At 39.9% G+C, this 23,781-nt stretch overlaps 1 protein-coding gene across 1 annotated transcript in view; it reads right to left on the bottom strand.

The window, feature by feature from the left end:
* Positions 1-23,781, bottom strand: part of LRMDA (leucine rich melanocyte differentiation associated) — a 744,858-nt gene that overhangs the window by 714,743 nt on the left and 6,334 nt on the right. Inside the window, 1 exon segment of the mRNA XM_079977056.1 lies at positions 15,267-15,367. Within this exon segment, the coding sequence (XP_079833182.1) occupies positions 15,267-15,367 (101 nt within the window).

Raw genomic sequence — 23,781 nt, 5'->3', positions numbered from 1 at the left:
CTAACATCTCATTCTGACAGCCAGAGACATTTAAGGCACTTTCGTTTCAAATGCAAGTTAGCGTACTTGATTTGTCATTAAAATGCAAAACGATTGCCATCCGCAGGTAAAAATGTAGGTAAGCTTAAAAGGTTGTATCTGCAAAGTATAAAAGCTGAAAGTGGTTTCTGGCTGCTTGGCTTAACTCTTTCACTCGCTGTTCAGAATTTAAGGGAAAGAATGATTATGTGTCTAAGAGAGGTCCAGCAATGCATGCACTTTTAAACTAAGTGCAATTTTGTCAGTGGAACCACTCTACAGAGCTCGATAACCACTTTGGTCACCTGTACTACATACATTATCCAAAACATTACCACTAAGGATTTGAATTGGTAACAGAATAAATTCATGTGCAACTCTGTGCCTCATGCCCAGATATTGTGCCGTGCTATATTGTTCCCTTTTAAGAAGTGGCACACGGATTCATGGAGGTCAGGTCAATCACAAACTATTTTCCATAACAGCTAAATAGAACCACTGGTATGCACCTGAATACCAGATGCTAGAGGATGGCCAATGGGAGAGAGCCAGTGTTTTCATGCTCCACTCACTGACTTCGTGGAAGCAACTGGCTGGTCACTTTGGGTACTTGACTACATGGATTCTTAGTCTGATTCAGTAAGACTCTTATGTCCTGGTCTAGCACAATGCTTTCACTGATGAAGCAATGCGGTACCAATTCTCTATGGCAGAATATGAATATACTTATTATGCATATCTTCCCCAAGATCACCAAAATCAGTTTCAATTTTCTGTTGGTATGGAGTTACCATGAAGTTACTCCAGGACCTCCATCACTCTTGCAATTTTTTGATACTTTCCTCTTCTTCTTCTGCAGTGTTCCCCACCCCACCCTACTTGCAACAGCGCCTCTTCAGGAGCAGGAGCGCCTCTTCAGGAGCAGGAGCTTCAAATCCCACTGCAGTTAGCATGGCTCAGTCAGCGGATAGAATGTCAGATTTCACCAGCTTTCAAGTAGGTGGTTCCTTTCACTAATCACTGCATTTCCACTGTAGGTAACAAGTGATCAACTTTCCAAACCACTGGGAATTCTGCACTTCACTCTGTTATGTTCAGCCAATGCTGTAGCTGCTGTGAGTGGTGAAGGTCCAACTCAAATAAGCAGCCATTTTAAGCTCAGCACACATTCACTATGCTACCAGTTTATCACCTGATTCACTTCTTCGTGCTTTAATTAGCACTAAAACCCTCTTCCAGTTATATAGTTTTAAAATATTGAAATATTAGAAAAACACCACTTTAATGAGTTTTACAGTGTTGTAACACTAAACCACAGAGCCTAGGGCTTGCCGATCAGAAGGTGAGCTCCTGCCAACCTAGCAGTTCAAAAGCACGTCAAAGTGCAAGTAGATAAATAGGTACCACTCCAGTGCTGCTCCATTTATCCTTTTTCATGCGCTGCTCTGGTTCGCCAGAAGTGGCTTAGTCATGCTGGCTGGAAGCCAGTACGCCAGCTCCCTCTGCCAATAAAGCGAGATGAGCGCAGCAATCCCAGAGTCGTCCACGACTGGACCTAACAGTCAAGGGTCCCTTTACCTTTACTAACACTGTACAGTGGTGCCCTGCAAGATGAACGCCTCGCAAGACGGAAAACCCGCTAGACGAAAGGGTTTTCCGTTTTGGAGGCGCTTCGCAAAACGAATTTCCCTATGGGCTTGCTTTGCAAGACGAAAATGTCTTGCGAGTTCCTGCGGGGTTTTTTCCCTTTTTTCCCCCTTTTCCTAAGCCCTAAGCCGCTTATCAGCTGATCCGCTGATAAGCCGCTTATCAGCTGATCCGCTAAAAGCCGCTAAACCGCTAATAGCGCTAATCCGCTAAGCTGTCAATGGGCTTGCTTCACAAGACGAAAAAACCGCTTTACGAAGAGCCTCACGGAACGGATTAATTTCGTCTTGCGAGGCACCACTGTACTACTATTCTTTTCAAAATGATGATAAAACCTCCCTGGTCAAGATGCTTAAAGGCATGACCTGAAAAGTTTATTTCCTCAACAAGGGTGTCATAGCACTACAACCCTTTAATAGCTATTTCACTCTTGTAAAAACAATATAGCTGGGAAAGTCTGTTAGCACTAAAAGACTGATTTAAAATAAAACAAGGTGGTAAATTGGTTCCAACTCCATAGGTTGAGTGTGCTCTGAGCTGCAATAGGTTCACTTCTCCGATTATGTCACTGTCCATAGCAAAACTCCACCCTTTTTAAAAGATGAAGGAGCAATGTTGGAACCTGTAGGAACTACACGAGTCTTCAGTCTCTCTCAAAAAAGGCTGAACTTTCTATGGTCAAAAATAAAATGAAAGAACTAAAAAGAACTAAAGGGAAAAGACAGGGCAACAATTAATGGATCATGGCATCATGTGGCTTGCCCTGTAAACAGTTCGTGAATACAGCATGGCAACTCTAGACTAAATTTTTGAAGTGCTGCAATATGGAAGCATTCTTAGAAAAAACATGAAGCTTACATTGCACACACAACTTTACATTACATTACACACAACTTTTCACAGGGTTAATTTAAGAATAAAAGGAGACTGGTGCATGTATGTCATCCTGAGTTCCATAGAAGATGTGGGTGTTTTGGTTTGTTTGTTGTAAGTTATTCCTAATGCTATGTGAATGTGTTTGTGTTGCTTTTTCACTCCATTGCAACTGATGTTTCACTTCAAGCTTTTGATTAAGGCAGCAGGGAGGAAGACTGATGCAGAGTCAAAAATGTTAGCGAAAACGCAAAAAGGTTAATGCACTTTTAATTTAAGAACTCTTAACTACACAGCCATAAAAAGAGAGATGAATAGCTCTAAGCTACAGATTGGGATGTGTGCAAATTTTAATTTATTATGATACTCAGTGTCCTATAGAGCAAATTACTATTTCCAGCTTAACTTCATTTAGACAGGCTGTTCTCATTACACACACACACACACACACACACACACGTTGCAACCATGGACACACACAACTAATATTGGCAATTTTCATTTTCAAGAGTAAAGCTGGCAGTATATATTTGCAGCTGCAGGTAAGTGTCTTGAAAACAGCAACAGGCTTCTGAATAGTTATGGCAGATTTGCAAGAAGAAGCTGTGCCTTTGTTGCAAACGATGTTACACAATTAATCTTAGTTTGTTGAGCAATAGCCAACACAGTAGAAAGCTGATCAGAGCTTTGAATGAGGAACTAGATGTGCATGAGTAAGCTAAGCCTTTGTAAAACGAATCCTATACAGATAAGTCACATCTTCCTAATTCAGGAAAGGGTTCAATTTTAATTTTCTTTAACAAGAGATATATGTGTGCATGTTTGACATTCAGGAAGAGCCCTTGTATTAATTGTGTGCAATGTGCACAGATGCTAGGATCCAAAGTAACACACAATTGGTGCGGGGGGGGGGGGGGAGAGAGACACCAGAAAATCATGCCCTTTTGAAAATTTCACCACTGTTTTTGGTGAAAAGTACCAGGATATACAATGCCACTTTTCAACTATGTGAATAATCCATGAAAAAATAAAAATAAAAATTTCACACATATTTACACTTCAAATTTACACAACCTTGTTGATAAACAGATTCAGCAGACGAACTCTTAGTAATCCAACTGCCATGCAAACCCAATTATCTGTTATCTTGACAATGTTGAGGTAGTAAATGTAACATTACAGAGTTCTTTCTTAGATTGTAGAGCAAGCCAGAAAAGAGACGTAGGTAGTTCCCAGTAAAGTTTTGTTTTGAAGCACAATGTGAAGTTGGAATTTGCTGTTCTTTGCACTAACTTCCATTGAAATATATATGCCATTTTTATATCTTTTCATCCAGAAGAGATCATTCTGAATCTCCTCACAGGCTGCTTGAAATGATGCCATCTTGAATAGTTTGGGGGTCATTGATTAAGTTAGTCTACCTACTCACCCCCAATCCTGACCATCTATGAATGTTAAATGCAAGCCATCCAAATAAAGATATTTGAGAGACCACACTAACTGCTTCTAGACATTGTGAAAACTAATGTTTATTACTACCTTTCTCTGATGAGCAGTTAGGTCCTATTTTATCCCATGACTACTGGAAAAAAACTTTTTTTGAAACTTTTGCCAACTGATTATGTCAGGCATAGGCAAACTTGACCCTCCAGATGTTTTGGGACTACAACTCCCATCATCCTTAGCTAACAGGACCAGTGGTCAGGGATGATGGGAGTTGTAGTCCCAAAACATCTGGAGGGCCGAGTTTGCCTATGCCTAGACTATGTCAAAGGCTTTTTGAAAATTCAAGTATTTGGGGAGAATTCAGCTAATGAATCCTGTCAGCAGAAACCCTGCACTCTTCCTCTCCTTTCTCTGTGCACCCTCTGAAATTGGCTCTGCTGGGAGTGGTCAGGATACCCTCAGAACAGCACACAGCAGAAGAATAGGGTGGACCATTCTGTTTGGGAAGCTGAAATGCTTGTCCTGACAGAATAATCACCTTAGTGTAACATTCAATTACTTTCATAGTGACTTTATAGCTACTCTACATGTTTACATACCACCCTTAAAATACTCTAAGTTGGTGACCTGATACTTCCTTTTTTAGAAACCATACTGATCCTCTGTGAGCAAGGCTTGGTCTTCTGTCCTGGATCATTTATAATGCTTTCCTCTAGTTTACCTTTGACACCAATGTTGGGCTGACAGCTGTGCTGGAGCTGCCCTTTTTTGCCTGGGTATTTTATACACACACACACACACACACACACACACAGTGGTACCTTGGGTTACATACGCTTCAGGTTACATACGCTTCAGGTTACAGACTCTGCTAACCCAGAAATAGTACCTCGGGTTAAGAACTTTGCTTCAGGATAAGAACAGAACTCATGCAGCGGCGGCACAGCAGCAGCAGAAGGCCCCATTAGCTAAAGTGGTGCTTCAGGTTAAGAACAGTTTCAGGTTAAGAACGGACCTCCAGAATGAATTAAGTACTTAACCCAAGGTACCACTGTATATATAAGATCTCTCATGTTTTAATGGTTGTAACCTGCCCTGAGGCCTTAGGTGAAGATCTGGTAATATAGTGTTATAACAACAACAACAACAACAACAACAACAACAACAACAACAACACTCAGTATACCAAGCCTCAAACAAGCAGAGTGCTTATAGTTTGAAAATCAACAATATCACATATATCTGACAAGCATGTTACCAGAAATTATAAACTGCACACTACATATAAATATGTTAAATGATGGTTCAATGGCCCCCTTTAAATAACGAAAACCCTCTTCTGGTGAAGGCAATCAGGAGTGAAGAGGTGGCAGATGGGGAAGGGGGCACAGTGCCATTTCCCCATGCCAAATCAGTCCTCAAGCAGCTTAACCCCAGAGAGCTGTAAATGCAGCATTTAAAATCAAATTGCATGTCAGTGCAGTCAAGAAATCCAAACTGAACGGTTGAATTCAGGCTAAAAGTTTTTCCATTGACATAGAAATTTCAGTATAGCACAAAATCTATCAACTGCTTTTTAAACATGTTTTCCTAACAATTCTCTTGTCTTTTGTTCACAAGCTGAAAAAGGAATTAGCAAAGAGGAAGAAATGCAAGAAGGCATCATAACATAAACTAAGATCTTGGCCAGGAGTCCTCTCACTATTGCCAAAATAACACTGAAATAAGAGCAACCAAGACAAAAATAACTGCTCAGCCACCAACTGACCACATAATGGAAACCAACCACAAAAACTCAAAGCACAAGCCTTCCCTGGTTGTCAGTGTCTCTTCACTGAAAGAGACTCTAACTTGAATTACAAACCTATATTAACTATGACCTGGATGACAGCATAATTACTATATATGCATGTCTAATCTGACACACTGGCTCCTCAGCCTGGAAAAAAATGCACTGGTCTTTGATGCTGTCATGATAATCAGGTTTTCCTGATTTTGCTCTATGACAATCGTCTGCGCCACTTCACGTAATAGACAGAGTGACATCAGAGTGGCTCTTTTTAGCATGGCTAACACACACAAAAATAGCAACCAAATTGTATTGTGCCTGCAATGTTACCAAGGTTGCCACCTCCTTTTTGCAGGACATTGGGTACTTCTTCAGCACCAAGCAGGGGGAGCAAAGTACAGAGTAAAAGACAAAGGCTTTCATGATGTAGTAGTTTCCTGCTCCTCTTATCATTCTTTACTGTGTCAGCATCTTGAATGGTGATTTTAGAGAGAGCGTTTGAGTGTGTCTGGACCAGTACCCTTGTCACATTTGATTTCAGAGTTATCCCTTGCTGTTCTAGAAAAATCTCTGCGCCTTTTCAATCTCCTCCTTCTGCATATACTAGGGATGGAAGAGAATTTTTTTCAGGTCACATTTTAACATGAACCCTACCTATTCTGCAATTCCTGAACCAATAAGCAAACTAAAACATTTATCCTTTGAAACTCACAGTTCTCTTCTCCAACTGAAATATTTGAACACAGAGATATGCAGATACACACACCAACACATACAGTATGCTAGAAAAATGCCTGGATTAGGGGAAATGTGCAGATTTTTTGAAAGAAAATGGGAAAAATGGGAAAAACTGAGCATTTGGCTAGAAAAAAAATGAGAAATCAAAACTTTTTCCCACCCGAAGTTGACAGAACCAAAAACATTGACTGGTTTTAGATGTTATTGTTTTAAAATGCTTTAAGCGTGGTTCTAATGTTATTGTTTTACTACTTTACTGGGCAACCTTAGAAAAAGGGGCAAGATAAAAGTTTGTTTATTTGTTTGAATTTATATCCCACCTTTTTCTCCAAGGTGCTGAAAGTGACATACATAGTTTTCTCCTCCTCTCCATTTAAAACCCACACTGTTGTGAGCTACATTAGGTTGAGGGGCGGAGACTGGCCATAAGTCACCTAGCAATCTTCATGGCCTGGGACTCAGCTAGATTGGTAAAGAAAAAGTGTTTTATACATGTTGTATATGCATTATAACACTGTAACACCAGATGGCGATGTGGAGTTCCATTTTTGCCAATGCAATTTCTCAAAGTTTAAAACACGTTTAACTGAAACACTTCTTTGATGTGTCTAGATGCAGCCCTGGTCTCCCAGCTCTTTGTCTGACCCCCTAACCACTACACCACACTGGCTCTTCTGTGTCTGTGTGTGTGTGTGTGTGTGTGTGTGTGTGTGTGTGTGTAATATAGCTCCTGGTTTAATTCTAGAGGGACCTGCCTGTACAGGTTACTTCCAGGCAGCACTTCGGTTACTCGTTTATACTACTGACAGTAGCCCTTCACACTTTAAGGAGTGCTGATACAAAAGGCCCATTATTTTCAGGGACAGGGGAGTTATAAGATGCCACCAGGAAGAGAGAGCTGGAAATCTCCTATCAACATGCTGAAAATCATGCGTAGCATTTTTTCATTCCAGACCCTATTTTTCTAAACTGTTTGAAATAAATCCATACTTAAACACAAGAAAGTGTTAGCACCCTCTGCAATTTCTATCAGAGTTTTCAATCAGAACAGCTTTTGATTCAAGTGAGAAATACAGGCAAGCATCTCATATTGGATGGTTTTAGAACAACAAACTAAATTGTACAAGTTCGTTAGTTACTTGACGCAATCTGTGCGAACAAGCCACAGGGAAAAGAATTACAATAAGCTTCAAATACTTTACGGCAGAAACAAAATCTATATGGGTGGATAAGCAAAGGCAAATCTGTTTAAGAAAAATAAAATTACATGCACCAAATTCAACGGGTTAGTTTTAGGCAATAAAAAAACACCTCAGTATTAAGTAAGGTGGAGGAAATTCCCCCTCTCAAGTTTCAGTCTTTAAAAAAAAATCTAGAAAAGTGTGCAGAAGAGTTGCAAGACGGAACGGCTTCACAACAAGATCCAGTATGTGTAAACATCACTTTATTTCCCAAGGAGGGGGGAAAAGGCTACAACTGCCAGTTGCAAACACCGAACAAGATAAATCAATTAGCTTGCTAATTTCTCCCCCCTCTCATTTATTTAGCTCTGCACTGTATTTGTCATAATTGACTATAATTATGTTAATTACTAACTCCAGTATAATTACTGTATTTGTCATTTAGCACACTGTGTACCCAAAGCAAATCTGGCAATTGTCGGGCATCAAAAAGAATGCACCATCCTCCAGGAGGGGTTCACTCTGAAAACTGGCTGGTATACATTCAGCAAATGAAAGGGCAAAGGAGAATTTCATGCAATGCTAGTCTAAAGCGCTGGTTCATTAAGGATATTAATTTTCTGATAACTACACATTTAAGCATGACACATCAGAGAGTACCTACAGGATTTAGCAATTATTAATGCGTGACAGTTTCAAATGCTAAGTGAATCAATTAAACAGCAGCATTCACAATTTGAGAAGAGATAACTGCTTCATAACTGCCTAAGACTACAATTTTCACATGACAAAAAAGGGCCATTCAGGCTCCTTCAAAGCCTGACAGGTCAAAAAAGAAGTTTGAAACAAAAGCACCTTATAACCATCATCTCTCCTCTTTACTTGTCAGATCAAGTTTGCAAATGTCTCTGCTGAAATGGCATCGCCATGCCAGCTGACACAAGGTGATTTTTCATGTCTTGTCAAAGAAAATCTTTTATTCTATTTGCTCCGCATTAACATGTTACGTTTATTGATCAAGCCCCTTCTGCAGCCGCAGCAGGGCACTGGGCTCTTATGCCTAAGGGGGGCTTTGATGTCCCGGTGACATTCCAGACCGAATAATGCACATACTAAATGGATTTCATGCAGAAATGTGTTTGTGCATGACAGCTACATTAATAACAGCCTCTCACACTGATAAATATGCAATTGCTACTATTAAGATTTACCCAATTACAGTGAAAATATTCCCAGTACCTAATAAATGTACCCATAAAGAAAAGTTTTAACAATAGTGCATTTTTCTCACATATTAAAGTGAATGAAGATTCGTCTTAAGGACTATAATGAGAATGTCGTGCTTTATCTTAAATCTTTCTTTTGTTGCTACAATAATAAGCCACGCAAAGAGATGTAAGAGGGATGGAGTAAGTGGTGTCCCAGGCAAATTTTAAAACCTTGAAGTTACCTGCAAAATGGAATCCAAATGCTGTCTAACACTTCAGCAGAAGTAGCATTCACAAGTGCACCCTTGTGAAGAGAGTTTTGAGTTCTTCTGACCTCAACAATGGATTGACTGGCATCACCCTTGGAAAATCATCAACCCTTCTTCCAGCTGTCTTCTAAAATTATTGAGCACACCCTAGAGAAAATTAGGAGACTCTCTGAACTGTTCAGATATGCAGATCCACCACTGACAGACTTGCATGCATGAATGAGCTGTAAAAGATTAACCAGCAGCAGAGATAAGCCACCTTAGACAGAAGTTTCCCATCACCCTATTGTTTATTTAAACTCAGTATTTTCCAAAGCACGCTGTTCACACATTCACCTGAAAGTCACCAATTGTTCTGTTGGCATCCGTCTGTCTCGGGAGACAATGGAAGAATGCACCTTTTGGTCAAACCATTGGAGAGTTACAGCACCTGCTATGGCTGTAGAGACCAATATGGGACATACATGTTTTACTGCAGGTGGGCAGATGAAGGCATCCAAAAAGCATGTGGGAATCAACCCTAAATTCTACTGGAATTGGCAGCTGACAAATAGATCAGGGATTCTCTCTAGAGAATCTCAAGGCAACTAAGTGATATTGTGCCAAACACTCGAATATTTCATTTGAAGATTGGCCATAGCATTGCACCCTACCAACTGCATGACTGTTCACTCTTTGGCAGCTTAAAAGAGGTCTGGCAACCTCATAGCATCATAGTTTCACAGCTGCCTCTTGAAGCTGTATGTTTTAGTTTCCAATTTTCCTTTCTGTTCAAGCAATACTTCTGTCTCTCAGTCAGCAATCAGGTCTCATTTACCAAGATCTATGAGACTTAAGCTATGGCTAGAACCTAAAGATCTACCTTAAACAGTCTCAGATTTTCACTGTTTGAGTCTTTGAAGTGCAAACTCCCCGAGTCACATCACAAGACATTTTTGTAAAAGCCTCCCACTTCAAAAATTGTTTGCCACTTCAAAAAGTGTTTGCTCTTGAAACAGCAGCTGCTCTAAGGACACATCCCAAATTTCCTTTGAATCCAATATATTTCCTGAACACAAGACAAAAGCTGCTATGGGCACATAGAGCTAACAGCACATTTTTTTGGATCCTTGGCCTCTGTTCTCATGACACTTAGTGTCCCCAACCTTCTCTGGGTTGCACCCCTTGTCTCTCAAATATATTTTTTTAAGCAAAGCAGAGAATTTCATGCCTTTATCAGCTCAGTTCATATGTCCCATATAGCTAGTGCAAGATACAAATGAATTTTAGGTTTTTTTTCTTGTTATGCTCATCAAAACATTCAACATATTCAGCTGCCTTCTCTCCTCCTAATTTTTTAAGTAGGCAAATGTGTCAGAAGATTGTCAACCTAATTCATTTCAGCTACTCCATTGAAAGCAAGGTCTGTTTACTTCCCCTAGAATAATTAGACAGAGGAATCTGCATAGCTGCTGTCAGTAATTTTACCTTACATTTTTCTACTTAAAATTTTCCAGGAACCATGAGAAATCTCTCATTAAAACCAGATTCTCATAATATTTCATGCTATTTTAAAAATTACATTTAAAGATTTATATTCACATAGGAATTACCATAAAAAGGAGAGAGAGAGAGATGACAAAAAGTCCTTAATTAATATAATCATTGCTACTCAGAAAAGAACCCAAATTGGAACAATGGGAAATGAAAGCTATTTTAATTTCCATCTGCAGTCAGGCGGATGGAAAGAAGAGTGGGTAGGATTAGGAAGGACCGTGAAGCCACTTGGTCAACAGAAGCTGCACAAGCCTATCTCAAGAAATCCACAAGAAACAATAAGTACAGGCAACAATGACTGCATTTGTCCTGGCCCATCCTAGCAGATGCAGTACTCAGCTTACCAATTTCATTTTTGGCAAAGGCTTTAATGTATAGGTCAGTTCGATACACAAGCCAGCGTAAAAAGCATTCAGGTTAACAGCTGTCACAGCTCTCTTAAGTCCATGGCTAGGCAAAAGCTAAGACATTGTCCCAACATTTGATATGCCCATCCAAAGCTTTCCTTTGGAAAAGTGGGGGCAGGCACAGTCATTTGTGCAGTTGGTGTCCCAAGCCACAGGACGGGGCAAGCAGACAGGCACTCCCCCAAGTAGGCTGTATTTGCAGAGTTTGTTTAGACTGGCACAGTCATCTTCTCACCCTTTTTGACAAGGAGGGAGGCAACAGGCTTGGTTCACTGATTTTTCTACAAGTACTTTGACGAAGATGGGAGGCTCTTCACTGGTGAGAGGCAGAACAAGGGTTACACAAGCCAGCTGTGATTATACTTGGTGTGTTCGGTGACACTGGGGCAGACCTCTCCTCTGACAATCTGCTTGGCCCCTCCCTTGGATTCAAACTAAGATCTCGTAGCATACTGGGCCCTTCCCAAGATCCTGTTCCTCTAGTTTCCCATTTTCTCCCTATTTGTCATCCCCCTCTGACCAATCCCACCAAAGCAATTTCACGAGGCTCATGACAGCATGTATAGTTGAATGGAAATCAGTGAACCTTGGGCTAACATCCTCTCTTCATGTACAACAATTTATCATAAGTGGTGAACCACAATAAAAACCTTCTGCTTGATCCTAGTTTGAAGGCAACCTGTAGTGTGAGGAAACCATTGTGTGCCAGATTCATATAGAATGTCAAAGTACAGTTTGCCAAGAAACTGGAAGCCAGTTAGGAACAAAATAAATAATTCTAGTTGGTTGTGGAAATGAATAAGTTATATCTCTTTACTTGTTTCTATTGAACCTGCAGAGCTGCCAGATGAAATGGACAAGGACAATATGATATGGGGTGGCTCTAAGGCACAAAACCGACAAACAGTGTGACAAAGGGATAAGGGAGTTAAAATCTGTAAAGCCCTATTGGTAGACGGGGAGGGCTGTTCTTATGCCTTGAAAACCAATCAAATACAGCGGCTGAAAAATGGTGTCTGTGGACTTGGAATTGAAACTGAAGGACAAAAAATGGGGGGAGGGAGATTTGGCCTGAAGGGGATTCCAGAGAAAGATGAGATGGAGTGTAATGGTGTTTGCCAATCCAAACTTTTTCTATGGTTCATTCAAGCAAATCATGGTATCCATGAAGTTGGTATAACTTGATATAAAAAAGACTCTCATTATGAACTGTTTTGACCTTGGTACCAGTCCTTGTCTTAAACATTTCCAGGAAGGTATGAGTAAATACGCTGACCTCTCAGTAGTTAATGTACAGGATCAGCACACTAAACTTTTGTACAGCAATAAAACTGCTAGCACATTTGCAAAAACTAGGCAGGGTCTGATGTGGTTACCAGGAAATTTTCACCTCCTGTAAGAAAGATTAGAGTTCCACACAGACAAAATAATCTTCTTCCAAAGGTGAATTCATGATTCAAGAAATATGTAAACTGGGTGTCATTTCTCACTAGAGCCATGTCCTTTCACCTTCAAATTTAACAGAGTAAACAGAATAGTAAACAGATACCAATTTGTAGGAAATAATAATACAAAGGAATAAAGGTGTTGACACTTACTCATCCCAAAGACTTCTCTCTCTTCTCCACAAGGTAATACAGATCCAAAATAATTAAACCCCAGATTAGCTCAAACTCCAACAGGACCTTCCTTTTCACTCTTGCTGGACATGGAACAGATGAGTGGCCAAGACATTTCTGTTGCCTGGCTAATACAGTATAGGATTTTAATGGTAGATCCCTGACTTAGAACAGACTGTTTACCTCAGAACAGAAAAACACCCCCCTCCCATTCTCACTTTACTTTTAGTGTGGGTGCTGTGGCAAATTGTAACACCCACTCTTTAGGCTTTTGGTATGGTTAGGAATACTTTTTACTCTCAGAATCAAGGTGTGTATGCTATATGATTTGCTGCCCGCTTATATTGCAACATTGCTGTCTGAAAGCAGCATCCATTTACTCTGTCATTTTCATTTCAAGTAATAAACTAATCTTTATTTATTTATCTGGTGCATGAACTTCTTGTGAGCATAAGGTCAGTTGTAGGAACACATAACCATAACAGTCACATGTATAATAAAAATCCTAAACCTCTTGGGAGTTTGTATGAGTGCTAGACATGTATGTGGATTTAGACACACATCTTGTAAGGGGTGGATGTGCCCCAGTTTCTTGTGGAATAGCATGGATCTGAGTTTACTCCTCTTTCTGACATGCACAGAATGTGTGCATAGAGTATCTGGCACCAACTCTCACTCATCTGACACACCAAGAGACATAGCAGTGCAATTTGAACACCATTGGGTCAAAGAAGCAACACAGGCCAGATCATTTTGACCATTTATAACAGCCCTGAAAGAGGAGGGAATTCCCTACTGCTGCGGGTTCCCCCTCAAGTTGGTAATGCAACATAAAGGTAAATTATTCAGTATGGGTGATAAACAAGCATAGAATTTATAGTAAACCTAAAATCTACATGTGCCAGAGGGCACTGTGCAGACTAATTGATAACCCCAACAATCAACCCTGCAGCTCCAAGAAGGGGAGAAAGGGCAGGCTGCAACCAAACCCACATTTTGGATATAACAGAAATCTATTCAAAGAAGGAATCAGGATTACAGTGCTGAAGCAGATGCACGATGAGAAGGCATGATCCCAAACCACGGTTAAGCAAGTCGGGGATGTTACATTCAAACCAGCCCAGATTCTCTTAAAATAGCCTTCTTTAAAAGGAAACATGAAATACATAGAAACAAGTTGAAGGCTTTACTTATAAGCTTTGAATTGTGACCAATATATACATTAAGTAAAAGGCTTTCCTATCCAAGGAGGGGGGGATAACATGGAGTGGGGAAATATATTTGTGGTTAAGTACTGCCAGGATCAGGAACTAACACCATATTCATGCGTTCCTTCCTCCCTGTGTGTGCTCAGTTTAACTGAACATTTTCTGGTTTTATTAAACCAGTTTGCTGTTACACATCAGCAAGAGATGTTTGAGCAAGAGCTCCAAACAAGGATTGCAAGTAGAGTTCAAGCCACAGTTTGTAGAGTTAAGATTGTGACATGCAAGTGCAGCCAGTAAGTTACATATAGCATTGATTAGTGTGGGTTTTCTACTAGAACCAGGGACTAGAAATTCATCGCAAACACTAGGATCCAGGAGATATCATTCTGTAGGTCACCAAAATAATCCACTGAGCCCATTCAGGTGGACAGCATAGTAATGTACGCTCTCCAACTTTAGCCCTACAATGCTGTCTTAAATTATGACTATTTCTGATGACCACTCGTTTAATATCCATTCCATGGGGGTGGGGGGCGAACACTGATTGCACCATTATCTTGCTCCTAAACACACATTTTACTCAGAAGTAAATAACTATTTTTATGTCCAAGTATTTGTGCATTGGATTGTAGCCCTAGCCTTCAAGTAAGAGATAGCACTTTGTATCCTGGCATATGTACAGAGAAAGGCATACGAAAATGTATCTCTTAGCAAACATAATTCTGCCGTGCATAAGGCATATGGAATATATGGCTTTTACCTTAAGCTCCTGTTGTTAAAAGGCTATATTTGGTTGTAATCCAATACATTCCTATTGCTACAGCAACCAATTCGATAGGTAAATTAGCATGCTTGTTCAATAAATACATTTCATATCTGAAAATAGGAAACTTGAGTTTAAAAATTATTCTAAAGCAATCCCATCCTGGAAGAGACTCAACAAAGTCTCAGACAGTTCAGAGAACTTAGCAATTCCTGATCTGTTCTGAGAACACATTTTCATTCATCTCTTCTTTCAGCAGAAGCAGATGAAAAATAGTGCAAATTTTTTGTACAATGTAAGCTGCATCCATTACATTGCAAAATGATACTTGCAACTGATAATCTCCTCTTCATTCTTCTTCCAAAGAAATATCCAAAGAAAGTGTTAACCATAAACTCTTTTCTGCATACAGACTAGCTCTATATTAATGCACTATTCGTATAATTGGGTAAACAATACATCAGTAGAGAAATTGATGACATGTAGTAAAACTAATACTTTCTTTTAAAAATGTGAAAGGCTTCATTTGTGTTGCTCCATGGTCAAACCCAAAGCATGACGTACCTTAACAAGTTGAAGCTAAGATCCAGTCTTTTTGCAATGCGTCCATAGTTTCTTCCTAGGAATGCTGGGATTTCTTTGCAATCTTGACCAATATAAGATACCTATAAGAATTAAGGGCAAAAGAGTTTAGCAGCTGCATGATTTGCAATCTTCAGACATCCATTGCCTTGAAAATCTAGATATGCAGGAAACAAAATGAAAGTATTCACCCAATTGTCAGGACAATAAACTGCTAGCACTGTTGAGATTAGTCTAGCTCCACCTGTCACATTATGAATCTGTTTTAACAACTTCCATGGTCAGCTCAAGTTGGATATTTTGCAGTTTCAAGAACAACTTATTTACTAAATTGTAATTAACTTTTCCAGAGTTAACAGCAGAGTATCTAAGAGATAGCAATTTTTAGTATCCTGCTTCATAACATCATTAGTGTAGTGCCTCAGTTTTATTGTCTAGTTTATTTTGTTCAGATGCCAAGTACCCTAAAATTTGGGAGTAAAGGAGGGGGTGAAGAGGAGACAGGCTACATTTCTTAGGGCCAATACACATTAAAGTATCTGCAAAACAGTAACAATTTATTTCTATAGTTCGTTTTCATGTGGTCATAGTACTTCACTTAAATTACCTCAGGATATTACAGATGGAAGAGATCGAAACGGACAGATAACAGCCTGCCTAAAGCCACCTTAGTGTGTTCACGGTTGAGAAGATTTGAATCGAGGGCTTCCTGGGTCTCTTAACCACTATGGGCTGGATTGGATATTACAGAGCCAGATCTTTCCCCTACACCTGGTGGAAAGCAGGAGTGTTCCTATCTTGCCTCCAACACCATTGGCTATCCAAGCAACGGAAAAATGCTTCAATGGGGCCTGCATGCAGAAAATCCAGTGAGTGTAAGCTCAGAAGACACTACACAATTTTATATGAGAAATCAACTGTGTAAAGTGAATCTGTATGCTTTGAATTTTGCACATGTAGACCATAAGTGATTATTTTATTAAAACGTGGATAAACAATGGTATCTGAGGTATATGCATGAGCAGCGAGATAAGGTGCTCTCTCACCCCCTGCCATTACACATAGGAGAGTGATCGGTCTGTATTATCCAATCCAGCCCAAGTTATGTTTGTCTCCCAGCTGTTATCTTTGTGTCTGCAAACCTACTGTACAAATGTAAAATGTAGAAACAGTAAATCAAGGCTCTCACCTGGAAACAAAAATATGTACTCATTCCACACCCAGGCTACCAGTAACAACTCTGCATTAGTACTTTATCATATCTGCAGCTGGACCACGACAATGGGTTGTAGCCAAATAAATTCTACTCAAAGTAGATTCATTGAAATTAATGTACCTAAGCAAGTCACGTCCATCAATTTCAATGTGTTTACTCTGAGTCTGTCTATCACTGGATACAACCTAATGGGTTCTCAAACAGAGGTGCCAGCAAAATGGGGGAGAAATCAGGCAGCAATCTTCAGGACAGCTTATACCATAATACCCTATCAGTTAAACATGAACCTAACCGGACGAGACATCTGGAGTGTGGCAAAACAAAAACAGGCCTTTTCTGCAGCGGCTCCCTGCTTGGGGAATGCTCTCCCTAGGGAGGCTCACATGGTACCTTTGTTGCACATCTTTAGGCACCAAGCAAAACCATTCCTCTTCTTCCAGGCCTTTGGCTGGTTAAACAATATATGGCCTTTTAAACAGTGGGAGGTATTGCTTTTGTTTCTTACTGTGTTGTATATTTTTGTGTTTTTATATTGCAAACCGCCCTGTGATCCTCAGGTGAAGGGTGGTCTAGAAATTTAAGAAATAATAATAATAGTAATAAATACGAATCACAACTATGTAAGAAGGTTGAAAACAAACTACTATAGTGTTTCGTACCTCCCAGTGTGGAAGGAAGTTACAGAAGCCATCTTTTAAAGATTTTGGTTTTTGTAGGAGCATTTTTCTGTTCATCTACTTTTGTTTTCATCTACATTGTTTTAAAATATACAAAGTGAGTGTGGGAAAGCAGGCAGGCACGCTGTAAATGTTTCAAATAAGTATCTGTTCTCCGAAACCAACCTTCATGTATTTACAGCCTCCCACCCTGTTCCTTTTGCAAATCGTCAGGTACAAAATTCAGGCTTCTGTCACTTTCAACGGCTATATTCCAACTACCAAATTGCTTCTCTTTAACTTCAACCCTAAGCAGGTGTTACATTTCCAGCAGCCCCCCGCCACCAATGCACATTAAAACAAGTTCCTCCTAGCAATCAATGCCTATTAAAGCAAGATTTTTAGTTAACAACATCAAAATTTTTTTTTTTGTAATTCAATCTTTATTGGTTTAAAAATCAACATAGACACACAAAGAAAACTTAGGAAAAGGAAAAGGAAAAAAAAGAAAACAGAACAAAAAAGTACATCTCTTAGTAATAAAAAGTAAAATGGAACAGTACATTGCGAATATACATCAACATCAAAATTTAAAGGAATACTGATTTCCCATATAGAGCACATATGTTTACAACAAGATGCCACTCTTAATAAAGATAATACATTATTGCCATACATAATAATTTACAAGATTAAAGGAAGTCCAATCTTAAGTTCTCACATACAGCAGTTATTAAACAATGAATGGTGTTGTACAAGACACACTGCAATTTTATCTTGCCACACATAAAACAGTTGAAGTTTTAGCGCTTAATCAGAAGCTCCAATGAATCCATATGAGCTCATCCCTCTATAGCAAACCACTTACATAAAGTTTCAGAAAAGGCTGACCGAGTGCTTTTTGAAAATTGATGTATTTGCAAGTTTAATTTGCGATAACTCCCTATTTAGTCCGGAAGAATTTAAGCAGCAAAGCAATGTCTATGTTTGATTCAGAGTGCACTCTTTAAAGAACTTGGTCTTAGGGAGTTCCCATTTGTCTTTTAAGTTTCCATTTCTTCAAATTCCAGATAAGAACAAGAAAATAAGAGTCAGGCAAGTTGTGTTTGGATGATATTTCATGTTCTTCAAAATACAACCTACTCTACATGACAACTTGCCACTGCATCCCCTAACTTTACAAATCACCCTTGTGGTTCAGCTGGTCTTAAAATGATTGCAGTCTGATAATGTAGCACTTCATCCCCTTTAATTCATCCTTGCTCAGTAACTTCATCTGAGAAAGAGATAGTCAACTACAGAGAAAATAGTTTTACTGTGAATACATGAGCTGAAAAAATAAAAAGCTCAGAGTTCATTCTTGCAATTTCCTCTCCCTTCTCAAGGCATCTGTCATCCCTTCCTTTGCAATAAATTCTACTTCAGGACAAAGGCTCGCTTTTAACAGTCTCCAGAAAGCAAAAGGAAGAGAGATTTCAATCTAATTATTTGGAATCCCACTCCAGAATCAGTAAACATTTTCCAATTGTCTGCTGCCATTCACCCTAAAGGATCCCAAAGCTATTTACAAGACACATGTGCATGCAGAAGCATTTAGATTAATACACACAAAAAATGTAACCACTTCGGGGCTGGAAAAGACAGCAGCATATTTTTATCATCAGGAGAAAATGCTGCACATAAACTCCCTCTTTTCCAGTGTCAGTTTTCAGATTTCCAGTTGCTTGACATAGAACAATCTCAAAGAGCCAGATGTTAGGCCTCCTATGCTTGTGTCAAAGAGGACCTCCCAATTAAGTTATGGTTGAGTAAGGGGTTTGTTTGTTTTCCACATTGTATTTCCTGGGCAAGAACGTACATAGAAGGGGTACAACTGCATGAAATAACATGCTTTTCATAACCAATCCCAAAGCCGAACCTTTTTTGTGTGTATTAATCTAAATGCTTCTGCATGCACATGTGTCTTGTAAATAGCTTTGGGATCCTTTAGGGTGAATAGCAGCAGACAATTGGAAAATTGTTAATGGATATGCTAGTAGGTCTGTGCACACATATGCATATCTTATACACATATTCACTGAAAGCAATAATCTGGGAAATTAGCAATACTGTACAGTGGTACCTCTCGTTACATACTTAATTCGTTCTGGAGGGCCGTTCTTAACCTGAAACTGTTCTTAACCTGAAGCACCACTTTAGCTAATGGGGCCTCCTGCTGCTGCCGCTGCCACTGCACCACCGCCACACAATTTCTGTTCTCATCCTGAAGCAAAGTTCTTAACCCGAGGTACTATTTCTGGGTTAGCGGAGTCTGTAACCTGAAGCATATGTAACCCGAGGTACCACTGTACACTGCTTTGAATCTTTACTGGAGACAACTGTGTGCACATAGATAGGGTTGCATTGGCTATGACATGACAGCCATTACATAACAGGAGTTACAGGTGGAGAAGCTTCCTGGGGCAGTCTGAGCTGTATCACTTAAGCGTTATATCAGAGATTAGTCGAGTCAAAAGAGCATCTCTATTCTTGATGTTTTTATGGATACTTTTTGCTAATTTTATTCTTATATTTTCATTAAAACTTACATATTTTTATTAAAGTGTTCATAAATACGTAAAAATAAAATAAAAATACGTTCCGTTTTTAGCAAGGTGCTCTCACCCTCTCTGGGAAAAAAGAGTCCAGCTTTGCCCTCTTAGGAAATGCAAAAAGGTGCTTGATTTAATTAAGGCAATATATGCTTGCCAGCTGGGAATCATTAACTCAGAAGGATAAATTAATGATGGAATTATAGGCACTGCTTACATTAGATATGGCACTGGACCAAAGTTAACTGGGGGTAGGATGCACAGGAGGGGGGGAAATCAGTTCACTTTTAAATAAAAAGGACACCATTACATCTCATTACTCAACAGATGGTGACACCTCTGTTAAACATCATCCAGTCCTATATTTAGTGGGCATTGGCAACACACCCTTATGCATGTTTACTCAGAGGTAACATCACACTGAGTTCATGGGGCTTACTCCTTGGTAAGTGGGATTGCAACCTTAATCATCTTCCTTAGAAGTACGGGCAGGGAGAATGATTCTACTTGCCATCACACATACACAAGGCTCTTTGGTTGATACAAGCAGATGAAATGGCTGTTTGGAACAGAGCGGTGCTAGGTAAACTCAGTATTTTCTACCAACAACCACTGCTCTTCTTGGCCAGGAAGACATTTCATGATAGAGCTGCCACCCTGCAAATGAAGTCCAACAGAAAGTAGTCCCAAGACCTTATGGGGCCAATTCAGTTAGTAGGATTGTACTACCGACAAAATATGTGAGATTAGGGGCTCATTTTACATTTGTTATAATCAAGAAACTAGTTATGAAGCATAAAGTTAAAGAGTCATAATAAAAAAAACACTGAGATAATTCATTGTTTGAACACTCTAGAGTACCATAAAAGTGCTATTACAATTTCCCACCACTAAATACATATCCATTTCAGAGTACTTTGTACTTCAAAAGGGATGCATAAAGCCTCCAAGGAACAAACACTTGCACTCCCTGCCACATCCAACCACAACTACCACAATTATATATTCAAAAGCACTGGAGTAAACATTCTGCAAAACCAGCTGTTTCAAAAATACACGGGGTCACCTAATGTATACACCAGGAAAAAATGCAAAAAGGTACAGCCAGCCCCCCCAAACCCGATTAAAAGTGAAAAGAAATGTTTATTTCTACTGTGGATTCTGGCCCTGTATAAGCACAACCGAGACTGCAATCCTATAAATGTTGGCCTGGAAGATGAATTTTCTAGGACTTCTGAGCAGACCTGCAGAGGATTGACAGGATGCTTCTCTTATGTTTACACTTATCAGTGCCATCTCCAACTCCTCAAAAGATTCCATCAACAGTGTCTCCGAAAAACAATACACATCACTTGGGAAGACAGGCAAACTAATGCCAGTGTATTGGAAGAAGCAAAGATCACCAGTGTCAAAGCAATGATTACTCAACGTCAACTTTGTTGGGCTGGTCATGTTGTTCGGATGCCTGATTATCGCCTGCCAAAGAAACTACTCTATTCTGAACTTAAAAATGGAAAGCGTAATGCTGGTGGTCAACAAAAGAGGTTTAAAGACTCTCTCAAGGCAAATCTAAAAACATGTAGTATAAACATTGACAACTGGGAAACACTGGCCTGCGAGTGCTCCAATTGGAGAACAGCCTTTACCAAAGGTGTCATGGACTTTGAAGATGCTCGAATTCAGGATGAAAGGGAGAAATGTGTTAAGAGGAAGGCATGTTTGTCAAACCCTCATCACAATCAACTCCCACCCAGAAACCTATGTCCCCACTGTGGAAGGACATCTAGATCCAGAATTGGCTTCCACAGTCATTTATAGACTCACTGTTAAGACCATGTTCATGGAAGACAATCTTACTCAGCTATGAGTGATCACTAAAGAAGAAGAAGGTGATTATGACGACTCAGGGGACAAAGTAAAGGCCAATGGTTGCGAGGAAGGTACAGATCTTAAAGCAATGACAAAGTTAGCTTGGCACTGCCATGCCTAAAGACAGCACCACCACATAACAAAAGCCACCATTTCATATAGCTCTTAAAATAATCTGTTTGAAAATCTGATGTTATTGGGTGAAGCAATTCTGAATATACTTAAGAACGCCAGTTCATAACATGCATGCTACAAATCAGTGAAATTGCCCCATGAGTCCAAGTAGGGCTTCCATATATGTAGCAACACAAAGGGGAAATGCTAGCATCATATAGAAGTACAGCAACAGAAGTAGTGTGTACAAATGGACCCTGTACTCTGGCTCTAGGGAAAATTCACTGCACACACAAGTACTTACATTCCACTGATACTCATGGAATGTAGGTACGTTTGCATTCCCACCCTGATCATGTTTACTTACATGTCCTAGAAGGACTCACTAGTTTCAGTAGAATTTGTCCTCCATGATAAAGCACTTAGGTTTGTGATCTAAGTACTTTTATATAGCCAAAAATCAGACCAAGAAAGAAAGCACAAGAAGAAAGATTAGCAGAGACTTATAACAGCCTGAAACTCTGGGGTGAATTTTATCTGACAATTCCTTTAAATTAACCCAGATTAGTTCCAGCAGCTTCTCCACACAACTGCTGTTCCTCTCTTCAGAAGTTGCCTTGACTTACATAGCACAGCTGTGTGGCAGGTTTACTCACAGATTTATTATTACAATATCCATATGGTTTTGCTTTCAACCATGTGGGTATTAGAATATGGGAAAGCTGCCACACAAAGAAGTCTCAGAAATTGCATGGACTTTGAATGATTGGAGAGCACGTCCAGCCAACCAATTTACAAGGTTCAGTGGGTACCAAGTAGACTGAGACAAGCTGTCCCCACCAAACAGGCACTTTGTGCAGGGATGTGCTGAAGATCAGCATGTATTCTAACCTTGTAAGATGCACAAAGTGTTAATGGGTTCTTAAAAATACCGAGTTCCCCTGCAGTCAGAATGTGAGTCCAACTTCACTATGGCCAAAGCGTGAGGCAGGGGAAGTACACTAGGAGTTTATTGTCAGTAGGGATTTGGACTCAAAAGAAAATAGGCAGGACCTCAGTGGTATGCAATTATATGATAGAGGAGCAGACTTTTAAAGCCCTGGAGTGTTTGGTTATGCAGATGAGTAAGCCGCAGCTTTATCAGTATCATTATCACAAATCTACAAGTAAGACTATTGACATCTGTTAAGAAAATAGCACCCAAGGCTGCTTCAGAGCAAAATAGTTCAAGGATTTAGAAGTTTGCTCCTTGCCTATATATAAATGATGAAGTCAGAATCTGAAGACAGCAGTCACCCAATGCAGTAAAGAAGCCTTCACCCACCTGGTACCCTCTCAACTGCTGGACTCCAAATCCCATTAGCTCCAGCCAACATGGCCAGTGGGCCAGATTTATGGGAGTTGTAGTTCAATAACAGCTGGAGGACACCAGGGAAAGCTGCAGTAGATTAACCCCACACTTTAAGTTTGACCACAATGATGTACATCTCACATAAGTATGGCTTGACCGGAGTTTGGGGAGTTTTCACCAAAGTCTAAGAAAAACTCTGCACCATTTCACCAGCTACATTATGCAACTGTGATGTGGAGAGTGGCTTACATAATTTGTGCTGGGGTAAGTCCAGCATTCTGTTCTTACAATGGCCAACCAGATGTCTGTGGGAAATCCACAAGCAGGACCCAAGCACAACAGCTCTCTCCCTTCCTGCAGCAGAGCAGCACTCTCCTCCTCCAGCAACTGGTATTTGGAAGCATGACTTCCTCCAACTAGGCAGAGCATAGTCCTCATGGCTAGTAGCCATTGATAGCCCTCTCCTCCGTGGATTTGTCTAATCCTCTTTTAAAGCCATCACTGCCACCTGTGAGACAGAGTTTCATAATGTAACTATGAGCTTCAGGAAGAAGTAATAGAGGGTGCTACTCCCAGCACTAAAATGTATTTTGATTCCCACTGAAAAGTCATATCAAAACAACAGCGCAAAACAACCTTGACATCTCTCTGAACATGAAGCTTGTGGGACCACAAGTCCTTCTGGTTTTCTGGAAAGAAG

Source organism: Podarcis cretensis (genome assembly GCF_951804945.1).
Source record: "Podarcis cretensis genome assembly, chromosome: 5".
NCBI lineage: Eukaryota > Metazoa > Chordata > Lepidosauria > Squamata > Lacertidae > Podarcis > Podarcis cretensis.
The sequence above is the reverse complement of the archived record's forward strand: the minus strand, read 5'-3'. Positions and strand labels throughout refer to the sequence as shown.